Genomic DNA, 20016 nt, shown 5'->3' on the forward strand with positions numbered 1-20016 from the left:
GATATAGGGAAAGAGATCTTCTACCTGATTATTTGTAGAGGTGTGAGGAGAAACCATCAGTGGAGAACACTGAATATATTTTTTATATGAATTGTGTTGAACTTTTTTTCTCTCAAAAATTTTTTTGTAATATCATTAACACTCTGTGTTTCATTGTCTTGATCACTTCAACTGTCCCCTAGATTTCTGTTCTTGAAAATGGCCACCAGAGTTTTGCTCAGAAAGACCCGAATAATCTTGTTGAATTATTAGTTGTGAGTCCACTGACCTAGGAGACTTTTTCCTATTTCAATATTTTGATCATTCTATTCTCTTAAAAAGCTATGGTGTCTGCCATTAAGTGATGTGTTTCTTTATCCTCTGATTGATCCTCAACATTAGCATACTTATTCCCTCTCTCTTTACCTTTTCTGGATGTGGAATGGAGTTAGAGACCAAACCTATGATTTCATTGATAATAGGATTCTCCTTTATGAGGAAACTATTCCTACCAATGTCAGTTAGCACCTTCTATGCAGTTTAAGTCTTTTTCAAAATTTCAATAAATCAATCAATTAATTAATTAATTAAGAATATTTTTCCATGGTTACATGGAAAAATGCTTCCCCCCTCCCATAACTGATGAGCAGTTCCACTAGGTTTTACATGTATCATTGTTCAAAACCTATTTCCATATTATTAATATTTGCAACAGAGGGATCATTTAAAGTCAACATCCCCAATCATATCCCTATCAAACCATGTAATTGATCATATGTTTTTCTTCTGCATTTCTGCTCCCACAGTTCTTTCTTTGGCTGCTGATAGTGTTCTTTCTCATAAGTCCCTCAGAATTGTTCTGGGTCATTGCATTGCTGCTAGGAGAGAAGTCCGTTTTGTTCGATTGTACCACAGTGTATCAATCTCTGTGTACAATGTTCTCCTGGATCTGCTCCTTTCCCTCTGCATCAATTCTTGGAGGTCGTGCCAGTTTACATGGAATTCCTCCAGTTCATTATTCCTTTCAGCACAATAGTATTCCATCATCATCAGATACCACAATTTGTTCAGTCATTCCCTGATTGATGGACACCCCCTCATTTTCCAATTTTTTGCCACATAAAGAGCATGGCTATTTGCAGGTTAAGTCTTAAAGAGTTGCATAGAGAAATGAAAGGTTAAGGAACTTGCCCATGGGTCGCAGAACTAGTATATGTCAGAGGAGAGACTTATATGTACCTAAATCTTCCTCTCTGAGACTAGCTTTCTAACCATTTTGCCATATTGTCACTTTTCAGATAATTCTCTAAGACTTTCTGGGATAGGATATTTAGAATCCTCTCTAAATGTGTGTAGCTCCCTGGGCTTTAAAGCACTGTGGAGGAGAGGTGAAGAAGAGGGGGAGATCATAGCCAGAAAAAAACATGTAGTCTGTGCCTATTGTTGTAGATAAATTAAAAGTAGGGTGTAAATGTTTAAGATTAGGTATTATTAGGCGGCTTGTCAAGCAAAGCTGGAGAATTCTAAATGGAATGGGGAAGCAGGAAGTGGCTCTCTCTTCTGAGATGGACTCCATGTTGCCTGAGTGAGAGTGGTTGCTGATCAACTGACTCAGTGGGAGACCTCAGAGAAAATGGAGTTAGTATCCTGGTATCCTGAAGGAAGAAAATCATCTGTCTGTGGGAAAGTTAGGTTGAGTCTATCAAACCTGACCTGGGCTGCTGGTCATCTCAGGCTGGTTTAACTCCCTAACCTTACCCATCTCAAGGATTACTGACTGAGGACCTGGGAGAGCTGTATCATCGCTGGAATTGGACAAGACTCAGCAGTGAGTATCCCACTTCCATCCTTGATCATCCAGCTGTGTCTTGATATGGCCTAAAGATTAGTGTAGATATGTTTCTTCCTGGACCCAGAGACTTGCCCATAGGTTGTTAGAATAAACATCCCTTTCCCTTCCTTCAAAACCAAAGTTTATCTAATTAAACCTGTCTTTATAAATCTTTGGTCCTAGGCTACTCACTTGTTAGTTTCATAGACTCCCAGGTAGGTGGATCTGTGGTGGCAGTTGGTCTCAGTTGCCAATCCATAATCTCCCATTCTTTGTTCTTTGGAGGGGTTTGTGGTTTCCCAGTTTGTTATTCCCAGTCTGTTGCCCTGTCTTGTCAGTTTCTCCTTCTCTCCTTCCTCTGAATCCAGATAATAGAGCTTCCCCATAAAACTACTAAGAAATTGTCTTTTTGCTCACAAAAAAAGAGCCATTGGCTAGTATTTACATGAAAGAAAAAAAGAGAAGCCGTGATGTACAAAATGGAACAAATAGTCTTTTTTCATGCTTTCAATATTTAGAATGAGTTTTTCAAATCTCAGAAATTTAGCAGAGGCATAAGGAGAATTAGAAAATTCCTTTTAGAATGGGAACAAATTAAAAATATAAGAGGACTGATCTAGGAAAAGGAGGTCCTGCTTTCAAGATATCAGAGTGTGATAGGACATATTAAAGAAAATTCTATAAAGAAGCTTTCAATGGAAGGATCAAAGCCAAAGATTTTTAATAGGAAAATAGATATTCCCAGCTGCACAAGCAACTAATAGAGGGGGAAGGAATAAAAGAAGTGGAGAAGTTAGAGTAGAAACTCAAAAAGAATTTTTTTAAGGAGAAGTTTGTATAGACCAAATCAAGGTGAAAGAAAAAGAAGGAAATCAAGGAACAATAAAAACTCAACTTATATATTCATATAAGAATATGTATGGAGAAGCTGAAATTGAGGGTTAAGAGATTAAAATAGAGTTCTAACAAGAACTTTGTTTCTTAGAGAGGGTCCTGTGGGGAGTGCGTAGGGATGAGAGGTCTGAGTATATGAAGTATTTTGAAAGAATATGATTATAATCATAGTCACTGCACTAATCTCTTCTAGGAGTGAAAGAAGCAGGAAAGGCTTGTTAAGGGTAGTGAGATGTGATGCTGAGTTCCCTCTCTAAAAGGCTTTGCTTTCAGTTGCTCTTAGGGCTATATCTGCAGCCCTGGGAGAAGGACTGAGTCTTCTCTTCAGTTGAATATGGGGCAGTATATGTTTCTTTTTATTTAAAAAAACCAAACCACCTTACCTTTTGTCTTAGAATTGATTCAGAATATCAGTTCTAAGGCAGAAGGGGGATAAGGCTAAAGCAAGGAGGTTTAAGTGACTTGCCCAGGCTTGCACAGCTACAAAGTATCTGAGGTTAGATTTGAACCCAGGACTTCCTGTCTTTAGAACTGGTTCTCTATTCACTTAGCTGAACTGACAGTATGTATTCCCCAAATAATAGAATGTTCTTAAGAACTGATTCTCAATATTGTTTGTATCCTGAACTTCTCCAAAATAAAGCTGAAGTGCTGTCCCACTGAAATCTTCAACTAAAGCTTTAATATGGGATGGAACTGGTTTTGGTCCCTTCAGGGTATGCTACTGAGTCAGAAACTTTCACTAGTACTGCCAAGCTCTAAAGGCTTGATGTACAGACCTTAGGCAGACACAGCTAAGTGACTCAGTGGATGGAACGCTGGGCCAGGAGTCAGGAAGCATCTTCCTGAATTCAAATCTGGCCTCAGATACGTACTGGCTATATAACCCATGGCAAGTGACTTTATCCTGCTTGCCTCAGTTTCCTCCTGTATAAAATGAGCTGGAGAAGAAAATGGCAAACAATTTCATCATCTTCCAGGAAAACTCCAAATGGAGTCATGAAGAATCAGATTCAATTGAACAACCACAGACCTTGCACAGATCATGTGTCTACCTTTTCTAATCTATGTGAATATGCATATTTTTTGAATTTTGGATTGGATATTTTCTCTAAATCTACTCCTTTTGTCATTTCTTATATGGTAATATTCAATTCTATCCACATGGCAAAATTTGTATTGTCATTCCTTGACAGAGAGTTATTTTGTTTCCAGTTCTTTAAAAAAATACTTTTATATCTATATATCTATATAAATCATTTATTTATTTATTTACTTCCAACTTATCTTGCTTGCATTGGTTTTGTTTGTTTTTTAAAAAACCTTTTAAATTTAATGTAATCAAAATTATTCATTTTTACATCTTATAATATTTTCTCTCTCTTGTTTGGTCATAAATTCTTTCCTTCTCCAGAGGTCTGACAGATAAATTATTCTGTTTCCCTAATTACTTATGATATCACCCTTTATGTCTAAATCATATACCCATTTTGACCTTATCTTGACATAGGGTGTAAGATATTGATCTATACCTAATTTTTCCCATACTGTTTTCCAGTTTTCTCAGAAGTTTTTGGCAAATAGTGAGTTCTTATCCCAAATACTAGGATCTTTAGGTTTATCAAAAATGAGCTTGCTGAGGTCATTTATCCCTAGTCTATTCCACTGACCCCCTCTTCTGTCTCTTTGCCAATACCATATTGTTTTGATGATCACTGCTTTATAGTATAGTTTAAGATCTGGTACTGCTAGGCCACCATCCATCATATTTTTTCCCATTATTTCCCTTGATATTATTGATCTTTTGTTCTTCCAGACAAATTTTGTTATTTTTTTCTAGTTCCGTAGAATAGTTTTTTGGTAGTTTGATTGGTATGGCACTGAATAAGTAAATTAATTTAGGAAGAATTGTCATTTTTATTATGTTAGCTCATCCTACCCATAAGCAATTAATGTTTTTCCAAAAGTTTAGATCTAACTTTATTTGTGTGAAAAGTGTTTTGTAGTTGTGTTCATATAATTTCTGTATTTTGTCTTGGCAAGTAGATTCCCAAGTATTTTATAATGTCCAGACTGATTTTAAATGGAGTTTCTCTTTCCAACTCTTCTTGCTGGGCTTTGTTGGAAATATATAAAAATGCTAATGATTTATATGGGTTTATTTTGTATCCTGCAACTTTGCTAAAGTTACTAATTATTTCAACCAGTTTTTTAGTTGATTCCTTAGGATTCTCTAAGTATACTATCATATTATCCACAAAGAGTGACAGTTTAATTTCATCATTGCGTACTTTAACTTCTTCAATTTCTTTTTTTCTTATTGCTAAAGCTACTATTTCTAGAATGGTATTAAATAATTGTGATGATAAGGGGCATCCTTGCTTCACTCCTGATGTTTCCAGTTCCATACTGAAATAAAAAGCACCTCTTTTTACGTTATGAACATTTTTCTACACATAAGTTCTTTCCTTCTGTCTCTCATCTCTTTGAGTGGTACATGCTTAGTAGTGGGACTAGATATGCACCTTTTAATGACTTTGGGCATAGTTCCAAATTGCATTCCAGAATTATTAGACCAATTCACAGCTCCATCAACAATGCATGAGTGGGGGCCAGTTATGCGACTCAGTGGACTGAGACCAGGCTTAGAGATGAGAGGTCTTGGGTTCAAATCTGGCCTCACACATACTCCACACTGTGTGAACCTTGGCAAGTCACTTAACCCCTATTGCCCCTGCCTTATTGCTCTTCTGCCTTGGAACCAAAATACAGTATTGATTCCCAGGTGGAAAAAACAACAACATTACATGAGTATATTTTCTCCCACAGTCTTTTCAATAAATGTCATTTTCTTTTTTCTTGTTGTTGTCTTTGCCACTTGAATGGAGGGGATGAGTTCACATTACTTTCTACTCTTAGTGGCAATACACTTCCAAATGAATGATGTGTAATAGATACACTAACATAATTAGGGAAGAAATAGGGCTCATGCATGAAAATTCAGAAGCTAAGAGATTTATTGGAGCATATTCTTTGTAGCCAGTAGACATCTCAGATAGAAACACAGGGTCTTCAGTGATCTGGTGGAGGAAGGGGAGATGTGGGAATGGAAAAATAAGCAGGTCCCCATAATGCTAGTTGGGAAGGAGGAGGGATAGTGGCCCTGAAAATTTGAGGACCAGAGATGGATTTCCATTAGCTTTATGGGCAGCAGAAAACAGAGACCTGTTGACTGAGACCAGCTAATGGGGTAAGAATGGGAAGGAAGGAAAAATATCAGTGCAAAACCCCACCTAGTGTTATTTTTAAAGATAGCTAGCAAGCTATGCCACTGCTGGGTTTATACCCCAAAGAGATCATAAGGAAAAAGACTTGCATACAAATATTTGTAGCCTCACTCTTTGTGGTGGCAAAAAATTGGAAAATGAGAAGATGCCCTTTGATTGAGGAATGGCTGAACAAATTGTGGTATCTGTTGGAATGGAATACTATCATGCTCAAAGGAATAATGAACTGGAGGAATTCCATGTGAATTGGAATGACCTTCAAGAATTGATACAGAGTGAAAGGAGCAGAACCAAAATAACCTTGTACACAGAGATGGATACACTGTGGCACAGTTGAATGTAATGGATTTCTCTACTAGCAGCAATGCAATGATTCGGGACAACTTTGAGGGACTTATGAGAAAGAACGCTATGCACACCCAGAGAAAGAACTGTGGGAGCAGAAACACAGAAGAAAAACAATTGTTTGATCACAAGGGTTGATGGGGAAATGATTTAGGATGTAGACTCTAAACAACCGCCCTAGTGCAAATATCAATAATATGGAAATAGATCTTGATCAATGACACATGCAAAACCCAGTGGAAATGGAAAGAACATGAATCCTATAACCATGGGAAAAAGTTATAAATTAATTAATTAAATAAGAAAATAAAGATAGCTAGCAGAGGTAGAGGTGGAAGTGGGGGTGTGGAGTGGTGGCGTGGTGGTGAGTAGAATCTCAGAACCCTTCTCCCATGACAGCTTACAAGCTTCCTGTCTTGATGGCACTCCTATTTGAAGTTTCCGTTTTTTTAGGAATTTTAGAACAGTGATCAGCTAAGTGGGGTAGTATGAGTGGGTTCTAGGTGCTCACCTTTCTTTTCTCTTCTTGGGCTTCAAAACATATCATTTATGAGAACTAGGGTGCCACAAAGAAAACAACTTTACCAGGATCACAATTTTGGAAACAGGGATATTTCTCCATGGTTTAGGGATATCAAGCAAAATAATAAACTACTTAGGTAAGTAGAAATAAATTATCCTAAGCAGTTTTTTTCCTCCCTATCTTTAGGCTGAGCTGAACCTAGGGGAAAAACCTTGAAGCTTGCCTCACAGGGGAGAACAACAAAGTTTTTACTTTAAGGAATTAGTGCTTTCCTCTCTGATTCTGTTACAGAGTGATGTCCTGGGGCATGGGGGAAGGGAGAGGAGAATTCCACTGGGATTTTAATGTTAGGGAAATAAAAGGTCTCCTTTTATCAATAAAGACTCATATATACCAAAATACTCTCTAGGAGACAGTATAAATTATTTTACATTCACTTGCTTATAGGATTATGGCAGAAGGTTGACACTTGCAATTACAAAAATTCTCAGTAAGAAAAAATTTCCTCTATCCTTACACCCCCACATCCAGCCACCCATACACTAACAGAGTGCTAGAGAACTACAGAGCCCAAACATTATAGAAAGCACTGACGCAAATAAGATCTCTTGGCTCTGCCACAGTGGGTTGGCAGTGCCCTTTCTTCCACCCTTTCCTCCCCCTTTGCCATCTTCCTTTTCCCTTATGGGTTCACCTTTGGGTTTGAGCTTAGGCAACCTCAGTTTGCTAATATGAATAAAGATCCCTAGCCATAAAGCAAACAAACAAAAATAAGGACCCTTGTCCCCAGGCTCATCTAGAGCTTATCTTACCCAGTGGAATGCCTAATGGGCAAAAGTCAGCCAGCCTAGTTAGAACTTTGAGTACTGATAACAACTCTTTCTTTTCCTTAGACATCCACAGAAATGCCACCCTATAAGTTGGCATAACAACCCAGTATAACTGGTTGTGGCAGTTTCTCTGCTTTTCGCTAGCATTTAGGGTTGACCCAAGCCATGACACCGATTTTTTTTCTATCAAAACAAAACAAAATAAATTCTGTGTGAAGAGTATTCCCTTTCTAAAATGTACTTTCTTTCTAGACTTTCTCTTTTCTATGAGGGAGCGAAAAAGAGAGAGAGACAGACAGAAAGACAAAGAGACAGACATAGAAAGGCAGAGACAGAGATAGAGAGAGACAGACAGAGACAGAGAGATAGAGTCAGAGAGAGACAGACAGAGAGAGACAGAGAGACAGAGACAGAGACAGAAACAGAAATAGCCAGAGAGGGAAAGAGAGACATACACACACATATAAAGAAAGAAAAAGAAAGTTGTCTTTTCACATGTAGCTGGGGAAAACTATTTAATGTTTGCCAGAGCATAGACATTTTTCCTTCCTTCACAGTGAACTTTCACTGGCTGGTCCCCATTCCTGGAATGCTCTTCCAGTAAGAGGGAGATTTTAGGTATTTTATAGGTATATATTTGAAGTGTGGCCACCAGGAACAATTCAGATTGATTCCATAATTTAAATAGACCCAAGTCAGGATTGGGTTTAAGGTAGTTTATTTACAATTAGGAAGGTAAAAGGCAGGGAAATAGAGAGAGGGAGAGGCTAGTCCAGGCCTGCAGAGGCCTGGACGGAGAGAGAGAGTTAAAAGGCTAATCAAACTAGGCTACAAGCCACAAGACTTTAGCAATCAGAGAGGCAAGAGCCTACTTAAGGTAGAGTCTTGGAAAACGCCAAGGTAGGCCAAGGAAGTCAGCCTAATTTACCCATGTGATAATTCAGAGTGGAAGCAGTCTGAGGTCTCAGCCAAGAACCTTCAGCACCAAGTTCAAAGAGGGAACTGCTCAACAGGAAGTGACCAACATACTTGAAGAGATAGTGTCTCTCGTCACTTCCTGTGGGCCCACCTCTAATTCAAGTGGACAAATGGCAGCCTCTACACAGATTTGGACTGCCCAAAGGGCAGTCCCTTGTTCTTGATTTGTTACTTATTGTCATGTGTGGGTAACTCATCTCCCCTCCCACTATGGGAGGTGGGGATGATATCATCTTGGGTAAGTAGAGTTTTGACTGTGACTGGGCTAGAGCTAATTCCATTTACACATTCCTCTTCCTCTTTTTCTTCTGTCCTCCTTGATTTCCTTCCATTTTCTATGAGATACTTTTCTTACCCTTTAATACAAATATCCTGCCTTTGTTAATTATCTACTATTTATTCTGTATGTAATTTGTTGATGAAGCTATTTGAATGTTGTCTCTCTCATTAGACTGTGAACTCCTGTCTTTTGTCTTTCTTTGTATCTCCAGAGCTTAGAATAGTACCTGATATTGTAATGTTGAAAATTTATATTATGCCAAATGTAATATGCTAAATGTAATATTTACAAATTGTTTTGGAAATGTGTTAGTTAAAAATTTTTTGTGGTCGCCTTTCATAAAATAATTAACCCTTAAGTCATGAGGATGATAGTAGCTTTTCTTTTTTTTTTCTTTTTTTTTTTTTAACCCTTGTACTTCGGTGTATTGTCTCATAGGTGGAAGATTGGTAAGGGTGGGCAGTGGGGGTCAAGTGACTTGCCCAGGGTCACACAGCTGGGAAGTGGCTGAGGCCGGGTTTGAACCTAGGACCTCCTGTCTCTAGGCCTGACTCTCACTCCACTGAGCTACCCAGCTGCCCCCGATGATAGTAGCTTTTAACAATTTAATTTTAATATAAATATAGTCTAAGAAAGAAATAAGGAGGGAAGGAAATAGAAAAATATTTCCTAGCCTACCACCTTAATCTTACCAGCCCATGAGAGTGTCTTTCACTCAAGCCACCAATGCTGAATCACAGAAAGACCTGTGTAATCCTGATTGGTGCTCCTTGATATCTGAATTGCCTCTTTCTGGCTTCTTGTAAAAATTTCTCCTTAGCTTGGAAGCTATTGAATTTGGCAATTATATTCCTGAGGGTTGTCTTTTGAGGATTTAATGTAGAGGGTGATCTTTGGATTCTTTCAGTATCTATTTTGCCCTCTTGTTGAAGAACATCAGGGCAGTTTTATTGGATAATTTCTTGTGGTATGACGTCAAGGTTCCTGTTAATTTCTAGGTTTTCTGGTAGACCAATGATTCTCAAATTGTCTCTTCTAGATCTGTTTTCAAGGTCATTAATTTTCTCAGTGAGATATTTCATGTTTTCTTCTATTTTGTCACTCTTTTGACTTTGCTTTATTAATTCTTGCTGTCTTGCAAGATTATTGGCTTCTACTTGCCCAATTCTGGTCTTTAAAGACTGGTTTTCTGCTATAATCTTTTGATTTTCCTTTTCATTTTGGTCTATTCTGTTTTTCATGATTTCCAGCTGTTTAATTTTGGTCTCCAATTTGCTTATCATTTCATTTGCTTTTGGGGCTTCTTTCTCCAATTGGGAGTTTCTGTCTTTTAAACTGTTAATTTCTTTTTGAGCTATTTTCCACTTTTCTTGCCAAATCTTTTCCGCCTTTCTCATGATCCAAGATTTGAACTCTTCAAGAGCTTGTGACCAGTTTCCATTTTTTGGGGATAGTTTGGGTGTGTTTACTTCTTTGACCTCCTCCTCTGTCTCCTCTGTGGTCTGGATTTTTACTCCATAAAGATTATCCAGGGTCAGTGCCTTTCTCTTGTTCTTTCTGGTTTCTTGGGCAATGCTTGCCATCACTATGCTGATTTTTCCTTCCCAGCCAGAAGTCTGAGTGAGGAGGGCAGGCTCTCTGTGTATGGTGCTAGAGAGTAGTTTTTGCCTGAGGCTACTTTCCAAGTCTCCATGTGGCTTCCACTGTCTGCTGCCCCTCTCAGCTCTAGCTCTGCACCCAAGGTCCACACTCTTTAGACTCCTGGGGTCTCAAGTCTGGCTGCTCTCAGGGGTAAGTCCCTGGTGCTCTTAGTCAGCTGCCAAGAACCTAGAGATTGCCCCACATTCCCTCTATTTCTGGCTCACTGGCTCTGACTCTGGCACGCTGGCTCTGTAGGTGGGGTGGGGGAGGGTTGATCAGCTTGCATTTTTGGTGGGAGCTATTTCATCCCCTTAAAGCGAGGAAATGCCCAAATCCCACCTACCTTTGATGCTGCACCCTATTGTGGAGTCCCTTTGTTCATTTGGATTTGTTTTTTTTCTGTCCTTTTGAGGTATCATATATGGGTTGATGGTGAGGAGAGTAAGAGTCTTGCTGCTACTCAGCAGCCATCTTAACTCCTAAAGTCTCTCTCTGACCTAGACCCTCTAACCCTTAGTTCTGGGTCATGATGCTAGGGCTGTTAACCTGTGATCTCTGTTTGGAGCATTCCAGCCATGCTAGTGGGCTAGCTCCAAGGAGCAGAAAGTTCATGACCCTGGGAGGAAGGGATTCCCTTTACACAATATAGTAGGTGCTTGGTAAATGCTTATTGACTTGACTTGACTTGCTGCACCAAGTAGTTGCCAGTGTTTCTAAAATAGCTGTTTATTGGCTACCTTCCCTAGTGATGGCTGCCTCAACTAGAAGCTTTTACTGCATGTCTCAGTGTCCCCTCATTTAGTGTCTCTTTCTCTCACTCTTCCTTCTTGTCCTTGGCTGATGGTCTCTCCAGTAGTATTAGTATTCTTGATTCCACTGATATTTTCAGGAGTCTACCAAAAGTTGTACCTTTCTTATCTGCCTCCCCATTTTTTTCGTTGTACTTTTTCTACTTAAGACAGAGTTATGAATTTTAAAAGTTTTATATACTTTTTTATATAAGGATTTTTAATTTTCATTGTATTTCATTTCTTTTTATATAAGGATTTTTAATTTTCATTGTAAAATAGGTCCCCAAGACTATGTTTGAGGAACAATAATCAGCTAGGTGGCACTGTGGCTGGAGTGCTGAAGACTCATCTTCTTGAGTTAAAATCTGGTCTCAGACACTAGCTGTGTGGCCCTGGACAAGTCACTTAATACCTTTGCCTCAGTTTTCTCCTCAGAAAACAATCTGGAAAAGGAAATGACAAACCACTCTAATATCTTTACCAAAAAAAGACAAACCCCACAAAACCCCCCCAAAGGGGTCACAAAAAGTCAGGCACAATCGAAAAACAAATGAACAACAAAATAGTAGGTATCCAAAGCAAGTTTTGAACCCAAATTTTCTAGACTCCAACTTCAGTCATCTTCAACTGGTGCTGGAACAAACCCTGACTTACCATAGAGAGCTAAACTTTGCATCATTTAAAATGTATTTAAAATGTTTTTAAAAATCACTCATTCCAGCTTTCCATATTTTCCAGATTCATTCAGTTCCTAGAGAATATTATTTAAGAACACACACACACACACACACACACACACACACATACACACACACACACACACATAAACGCACACAAGATATTTGAAAGAAAACGGAGGCACACACCTATTGAGTCTTGACCTATTCTTGATCTTCCAAGAATTAAGAAACCTTGGGCATTGTGTTATATATCTTCCCTCTTTATAGGAGTGGGCTTTCTATCTCTGTACTTTCAGGGTTCAGAGTGCATAAGGGATAAATATGAGTACTTATCCATGGTTGTTCACTGTCCTCTGAATAAAGGTGCAGGATTGACATCCGATTAAGACCTGATCATAGATTTTTGAGTTGGAAAGGATCCTGAATCCTATCTAGTCTAACCTCCTCATTTTACAGTTGAAGAAACTGAGTCCCAAAGAGATTAAGTGGTTTGCCCAACTTCACATAGTAACTGGCAGTCTTAGGTTTTGAACCCAGGTCTTCAGATTCTAAATCACTCCTTGCCCTTGATCTCTAGCCACTAACTCACAAGCATGGAAAGGAATATATTCTGCTGTATAGATTCAAAGCTGGCAGCAACTGAAGGGAGAGGAGGCATGGCCTTGGGATTTAGTCTTTCTGCCAATTCGAATCAGGCTTTGCTCCATCTTTGGCATAGATAATGTAAGTTGCTAAGCTACATCCTACAGCAAGCTTCAGCATCGTAGAACCTATAATGCCAGAGTAATAAATTTTCTATGGATCCTGAGCAAATGGACTGATGCCACCATAATTTCCCCCATGTCCTTGCATGATTTGAAGGTGAAGGAAAAAAAGTGTATAGTTAACCTCACTCTTTAGTCTTTCCTGAGAAAACTTGATTGACATTTGTTTCAGAAAGTGGAAAGATCTATCTCATTAACGTGAGGAATTGAAGATGTCATCATAATGCTAATAACTTATATATTTATGGAACATTGTATCATCTCAAAAGCACCAGCTCCTCTTCCTTTTAACTTCTTTGTGTTGATTTTTGTGCAGGCCCTCAAACTAGTGAAAAAGTACATCAGGAAGGGAATATCCTATCTTGGAAGATAAAATTGGACATGGAAGAGGCTTTTTAAAAATTATTGCAAAAATGGCATAATCACATATTGTAAGAGAGCAGTGAAAAATCTTTTATTAGAGTATAAAACTATGACACAAGCCAAAATACTCAGGAAAGCACTAGATTTACATTCACAAATCCTTTGTTGTCCAAAGTAAAAAGAAAAGTTCCCCCCAAACCCACTGTATTTACCAAACTTGTATACTTAAATCTGTGGAAAAGGTTTTTGATTTGGGGGGAAATGCCTATGAACTCTGAGTACAAATGTGACATGCTGTCAGAGAGAGATCTGCATTTTCCTTCACAGCTCAGCATTTTCGAGGCTGTTGAATAATATAGATCCTTTTTGTTGGCACAGTCTTCTCCAGGCCAGGTCTTGGCTTCTGATGAGCCACTTGAATTGCTGATGGAAATTTGTGGCTGATCTATAAGGTAGGAACAAAAAGAAAAATGAAATGAAAGAATGATCTGAACTGACCTTTTCTCAGTCTTGGGAGAAAACTTTTTTTGGTCATAAAAATGTTAAAACAGTAGAAAACCATCAGGTCACATGAACCAGCTCTGTTGAGGTTGGCTGAATTCTCAGTAACTTCTCTTTGAACCCAGGCCCCCACCAAGGGCTAGAGCATGCATAAACCTGGATCTTCCCCATGACCTCCACCCCAGTGCTATTTTTCTTAAAGACACAGATGGCCAGTCATGCCAGAAATGAGTCATTTGCAGCATCCAAAACATGATTGTAGCAACTTTGTGACTGTGAGTCTTTATCTTTGAAAAGGGAAGTGAAAATGGAAAGCATTCTGAGAAGAAAAACCAGAATGGTTAGGGTCTTTGAAAAATGGCTGAGATATTCTAGGTTATATAGTTAATGAGAAAGTCAAAAGATGATTTAAAAACTGAAGCATAGAGAAAATAACCATAAGAAGGTGAGTGGTCTTCTCTAATAAAGAAAGAAGTAGAGGAAAATGAGCTTGAATGATAGTAATACATTTAGGACAAAGAGCTATTTGCAGTGGAAATGTGACATTTGATCGGCTAAGGGATGTTATAGAATTTCCAGCTTTAAAAATAGGGCGAACCTCCAATGATGCCAGATAATTTGCATCAGCAGTTCTCCAACTTTTTGGTCTTAAGACCCCTTTACTCTTAAAAACAAATCAAAATAACAACAACAAAAACCCTTTGCCTTCTGTCATAGAATCAGCACTAAGTATTGGTTCCAAGGCAAAAGAGCAGCGAGGGATAGATAATTGGGGTCAAGTGACTTGCCCAGGGTCACACAACGAGGAAATATCTGAGACCAGATTTGAAACCAGGATCTCCTACCTCTAGACCTGGCTCTCCATCTACTGAGCCATCTATCTGTTCTTAGACTCCTTTACTCTTTTTTTCTAATTGAAAAATTTTAATTAATTAAAAAAACACAACCCCTTACCTTCCATCTTAGAATCAATACTGTGTATTGGCTTCAAGGCAGAAGAGTGAGTGATAAGGGCTAGGCAATGGGGGTTAAGTGACTTGCCTAGGGTCACAAAGCTAGGAAGTACCTGAAGCCAGATTTGAAAAGCCCAGAATTTCCCATCTCTGGGTCACCTAGTTGTCCCCAGACCTCTTTACTCTTAAAAAAGGACTGATCCCCTCAAAAAGTTTTTTATTTTTGTAAATTTATATCTATGGATAGTGCATTAGAAATTAAAATATCTTAGTATTATTATAAAGTTATTTTGACCTCATAGACCTTTTCAAAGGGTTCCAGGGACCCTCAGTGGATCCTGGATCACATTTTTAGAACACCTGGAGTTTCGGTAAAATTTTATTTAAAATTGGAGGTGGGGTATAAGAGTTATTTATCAAGAGGCAATGTAGTGCAGTAGAAAGAGAACCAGGTAGTCAGGTAATCTGGATTCGAATCATATCTTTAGATACTTATCTCACTTTGGACAAGTATTTTAACTTCCTTGGACCTCAGTTTCCTCATCTGTAAAATGAAGGGATTATGATAGATGGTTGTTGAGGTCCTTTTGACTATAACTATGGTCACTGAATTTGGAAGGAAATTTAAAAGTTTTTTAGTCTAACCCTTTCTTCTTACAGCCAAGCAAAAAAACCACAAAACCTTAAAGAACTTGTTATCAGTGCTCTGGAGCTCTCCAGGTTCCTTTCAGTTCTAGGATTCCAAGCATCATAAATAAAATATTAGTGGTGTCTAAGGACACCTTCAGCTCCCAGAAAGCAAGGCATTCTCTAAATCTCAGGAGATTTCTAGAATAATCATCATTATAGAATTACAGGTCAAACAGGAAGGGGAGAAAAAACTGTTCTTTTTGACTCTATGTATGGAACCACTTTGGAACCAAACCTATGAGAAGCTACTGGTGTATTTTGGGCCATTCAAAGTCATTTGAAACATGTGGGTATCCTATCTCCTGGTGAATGTTTTTGTTTTGGTTCTTGGCACAGAGAGTTCTCTATCCTGGGAACTCCACTTACGAAAAAAAAAATCGTTTCCTCCCATTCTTAACAGATGAAGCCCAAAGGACAAGTCCTTGCTGAATGTCAGAAGAATGGTTTTGATGCAATTGAGGGAAAGGCTGTGAATTTCTAGGTCCCCTTGGCCTCCTTAAGGGAAAAAAAAATGAAGACCAGCATTTTCATAATTCCAGTTGGGATTAATTATTAACAGAATAGTAATGTGACACCAGAGACTTACAAGAACCTTAAGAAGTCACTAACTTTGGTCTCCTCAGTGGCTAGCCAGAATGGCATCTTTGCTATAAGAGACCCCTTTGAGATTAACTTTATATTAGGTTCGAGGACTTATAAACAGGGAGATAATTTGACAAGTTATTCACCAGAGGCTTAAGGTCTAACTTTTTTTGGGTCCAGATCTGTGACAGTATCAACTTAAGGAGATTCAGGTGGGAAAATGTTTTCCTCCAAGGCAGATTATCTACTCTGCTATAATTTATAGCCTTAGGGAATTGCCCGAGAGGTTAACTAACTTGACCAGGGTCACACGGTCAATGTCCAGACTTGATTCCAGATCTTACCGACTCTGAAGCTGACTCTTTTGTCACCAAACTGCCCAAGGTCTGACTTGAGGTTAACAAAATTATTTTTAAAAACCAACAAACCAAAAATCCCGTTTATGTAACTGAAACCTGGGCAGGCAGCCAGAGGGCTGATGGTGCAACATGCAGGGACTGGAAAGGAAAAAGGACCACAGGTAATATCATATTTAATTGTTGAGTCTGAGGGAGGAAAGGATGTGAGCTGAGAGTTGGAGAAACAAGGGGAAACCCAGCCCCCATAAGTTGGAAGCATATATTGCTTCATATCATCATAATCATTGTTTTCCATGTGTTAAGCCCCAGTGTTATTTGGGAAACCTGTAAACTGGTAGGGACTGTAAGTAGTTAAGGAAATGTTATTTGCCAGCATTCTATCCCTTATCTATTGGGGAGCTTGCTTATTGTAATAGCCTGATAATAGGCTGACTCAATTTCCTTGTGCTGCTGTCAAGCTGACAAGGAGACCTGACAGAGTTTGGGAAAAGGAAAAAAAAATCAGGATTCAGAAGGAAGTGGAAGTAGCTTCGGTGAAGAAAATAAATAAATAATTCTGAGCAGGTTTGCCAAACTGGAAGTTTGGTACATGCAGCGGGTTTTTAATGACAGTTTTCCATTGGAAGGAATATGGCAGATTTCAGTATGCCATGTGCTAATTCCCACCTTATCTCCACTTTGGAATTTCTTGGTAGAGTCCAAGTAGGAGATCAGTCTAGAGCTAGATTGAATGTAAACTAAGAAAGCTAGTATGGGGGGCAGCTGGGTGGCTCAATGGCTTGAAAGCTAGAGCTAGAGAAGGGAAGTCCTGGGTTCAAATTTGACCTCAGACATGCCCTAGTTGCGTGACCCTGGGCAAGTCACTTAACCCCCCCTTGCCTAGACCTTATCACCCTTCTGCCTTGGAACTAATACATAGTATTGATTCTAAGATGGAAAGAAAGGGTTAAAAAAAAAAGAAAACTATTATGAAGTTTTGTTGTTCTTCGGCCATTTTCAGTCATTTCAGATTCTCCCATGCCCTCATCTGAGGTTTTCTTGGGACAGATATTGAACTGAATTGTCATTTCCTTCTCTAGGTAATTTTTCAGATGAAGAACTGAGGCAAATAGAGTTAAGTGACTTCCTTAGGGTTTTATGTCTAGTAAGGAGTCTGAGGCTAGCTTTTAAAAAATTTTTTTTTAAATTCATTCATTTATTTAATCAATTTAGAATATTGTTCCATGGTTACATGATTCATGTTTTTTCCCTTCCCTCCTCCCCCTGTCCTGTAGCCAATGAGCAATTGAACTGGGTTTTACATGTATCATTAATCAAGATCTATTTCCATATTATTACTATTTGTAATAGAGTAATCATTGAGTCTATATCCTCAATCATATCCTCATTGAACTATGTGATCAAGGAAACATTTTTTTTCTGTGTTTCTGCTCCCACAGTTCTTTCTCTGGATGTGGATAGCGTTCTTTTTCATAAGTCCCTGAGGCTAGCTTTTGAACTCATAAAGATGAGTCTTTGTGACTTTATTCACTGTACAATCTATTATGAAGTAGGAAACAAGAAGAGGGATAGCTTCAGAGAAACCTTAGAAAATTTGTATTAACTGGTGCAGAATGAAGTGAGCAGAACCAAGAGAATAAATTCTACAACAATAACAATGTTGTAAAGAAAAAAAATTTTGAAAGGCTTTGAAAGGCCTAAGAACCCCCATCAATGTAATAATAAACCATGCTTTCAGAGGACAAATGATGGAACATGCTGCCCACTTCCTGATGCAGAGATGATGGATTCAAGATGGAGGATGAGACATGGTTTTGGGCATGTAGCCAATGTGAGAATTTGTTTTGCTTGATTATGTGTATTTGTTACAAAGGTATTTTGTCCTGCTTTTTTCACTGTAGGTGGAGGGAGAGAAAATAAATACTTGATAATTATTTTAAAAAATAAAAATTAAAAAAAAAAGATTTTTAAAACTTTTAAAGAATGTAAATTAAAATGACTCACAAATGTGTGGACAGAATGGAGCAGAAGCCAGAGAAAATTTATTCACTAAAGAGTAACCTAATAATAAGTACTAAGAACTTACCAATACATAACTCAAAACCAGCTGTGTCTGAACAAAAGAGAGAGCGAGAGAGAGCGAGAAAGAGAGAGAGAGAGCAAGGGAGAGAGAGAGAGAGAGAGAGAGAGAGAGAGAGAGAGAGAGAGAGAGAGAGAGAGAGAGAGTGAGAGTGTTTCCCTGGAAGTGGAGTGGTGTAGGGAAGAGTGTGTCTTTCAGCTAATTTTTGGTGTCTAATCTTGTGAGAGCTCTAAATTTTCCTTTATCACCGTCTAGAATAATAGAATTATTGGAAATCAAGTTTCTTTTTTTTTCTTCTTCCCTATCTGAGCTTAGGGTAAGAGAATCTTGATTATGGCAGCAAAATTTATGGAACAGAGATATACTTTTGACTCCACATGAAAAGGGAGTTCATGGGTAGAACTAAATGGATGTTATTTAGCCTTGATGGTAGGGGGCAACAGCCTTGAAATATCAATAAATTAATAGAAAATCAAAATAACCAGAGTTTATTTGCATCTTGGGCTTAAGAGTCTCTCCCTTTTTTCAAATCCTTGCCTTTTGTCTTAGAAACAATACTGAAGTATTGGTTAGATACTTAGCTAGCAGAAGAGCAGTAAGGGCTAGGCAATTGGGGTTAAGTGACTTTTCCAGGGTCACACATCTAAGATGTCTGAAGATGTGACAAGAATTCCCAGTAGGACAACTCTTTCCAGGCATGGAATTCACCAGCCTTTTGTAATGAAATAGTCTTAGAGAGTTTCCTGAAGGTAGAAGAAGTTTTGTCCAGGGCTACATTGTTTTGGGACAGAACTTGAACTTAGACTTTCCTGCTTCTACAGCTAGCCCCCCCCCACCCCATATACTCTGCCAGGCAGCCTTTCTGGTTGTAACTAGTCAGTTAAAAAGAGAAAAATTGTAAAGAAAAGAATAAGAGCCTTTAGTTGTGTTTGTTTGTGAAAGCCACTTTTGAGGCATGGAGACCAATCCGGTGCTCGCCATTAGAGCCCCACATTTGGATGCTAGTACCAGACAGCTATTTCTTCTTCCCATTCATCTTTACAGGGTGTTAACTTCAAAGTCTACTGTTGACACTTCAATTTCCACACACGGTTAAGCAAAGTGCTTACAACAAAACATCCAGACGGAGTCAGTGAAACTCAAAGATACTCCCACGACAGGACACTCATCTATAAAACAACGGAAAGCTTCCTCTCCAGAGCCTTCTTTTGCTAATTCCATTTCACAAAAGACTCACTGACTTGACTAGTGACCTGTCTAAGAACTTGGAAAGTGGGCACAACTCTATCTGCCATTCTACCTGTAGCCCTATGTAGGAATATGCCTAGAATCCATCTAGAACATTTACTTTCTTTTTATTTTTTAAAATTAGTATTTATTTATTTTAACACCTTTTAAAAATTTTTTTGAGTTCTGAATTTTCTCCCTCCCTCTAGTCTTACCATTCATTGAGAAGGCAAGTGATATAATATCAATTATATAGCACATTTACGTTTCAGCTTGGTGGTAAAGTGGATAGAGTACCAGACCTGGAAGCAGGAAGACTCATCTTCTTGAGTTCAAATCTGATCTCAGACACGTACTAACTGTGACCCTGGGCAAGTCACTTTACCCTGTTTGCCTTAGTTTCCTTATCTGTAAAATAAACTAGAGAAGGAAATGGCA

General features: G+C 38.5%; 1 protein-coding gene across 1 annotated transcript in view; it reads right to left on the reverse strand.

Annotated features, from left to right (window-relative positions):
- Positions 1–13255: 13255 nt before the first annotated feature.
- DAPL1 (death associated protein like 1) overlaps positions 13256–20016 on the reverse strand; it is a 44078-nt gene continuing 37317 nt past the window's right edge. Inside the window, exon 4 of the mRNA XM_044669852.1 lies at positions 13256–13631. Within this exon, the coding sequence (XP_044525787.1) occupies positions 13515–13631 (117 nt within the window). The 3' untranslated portion in view covers positions 13256–13514. The remainder of the gene's footprint in view (positions 13632–20016) is intronic.

The sequence above is a fragment of the Gracilinanus agilis genome, chromosome 3, assembly GCF_016433145.1.
Source record: "Gracilinanus agilis isolate LMUSP501 chromosome 3, AgileGrace, whole genome shotgun sequence".
NCBI lineage: Eukaryota > Metazoa > Chordata > Mammalia > Didelphimorphia > Didelphidae > Gracilinanus > Gracilinanus agilis.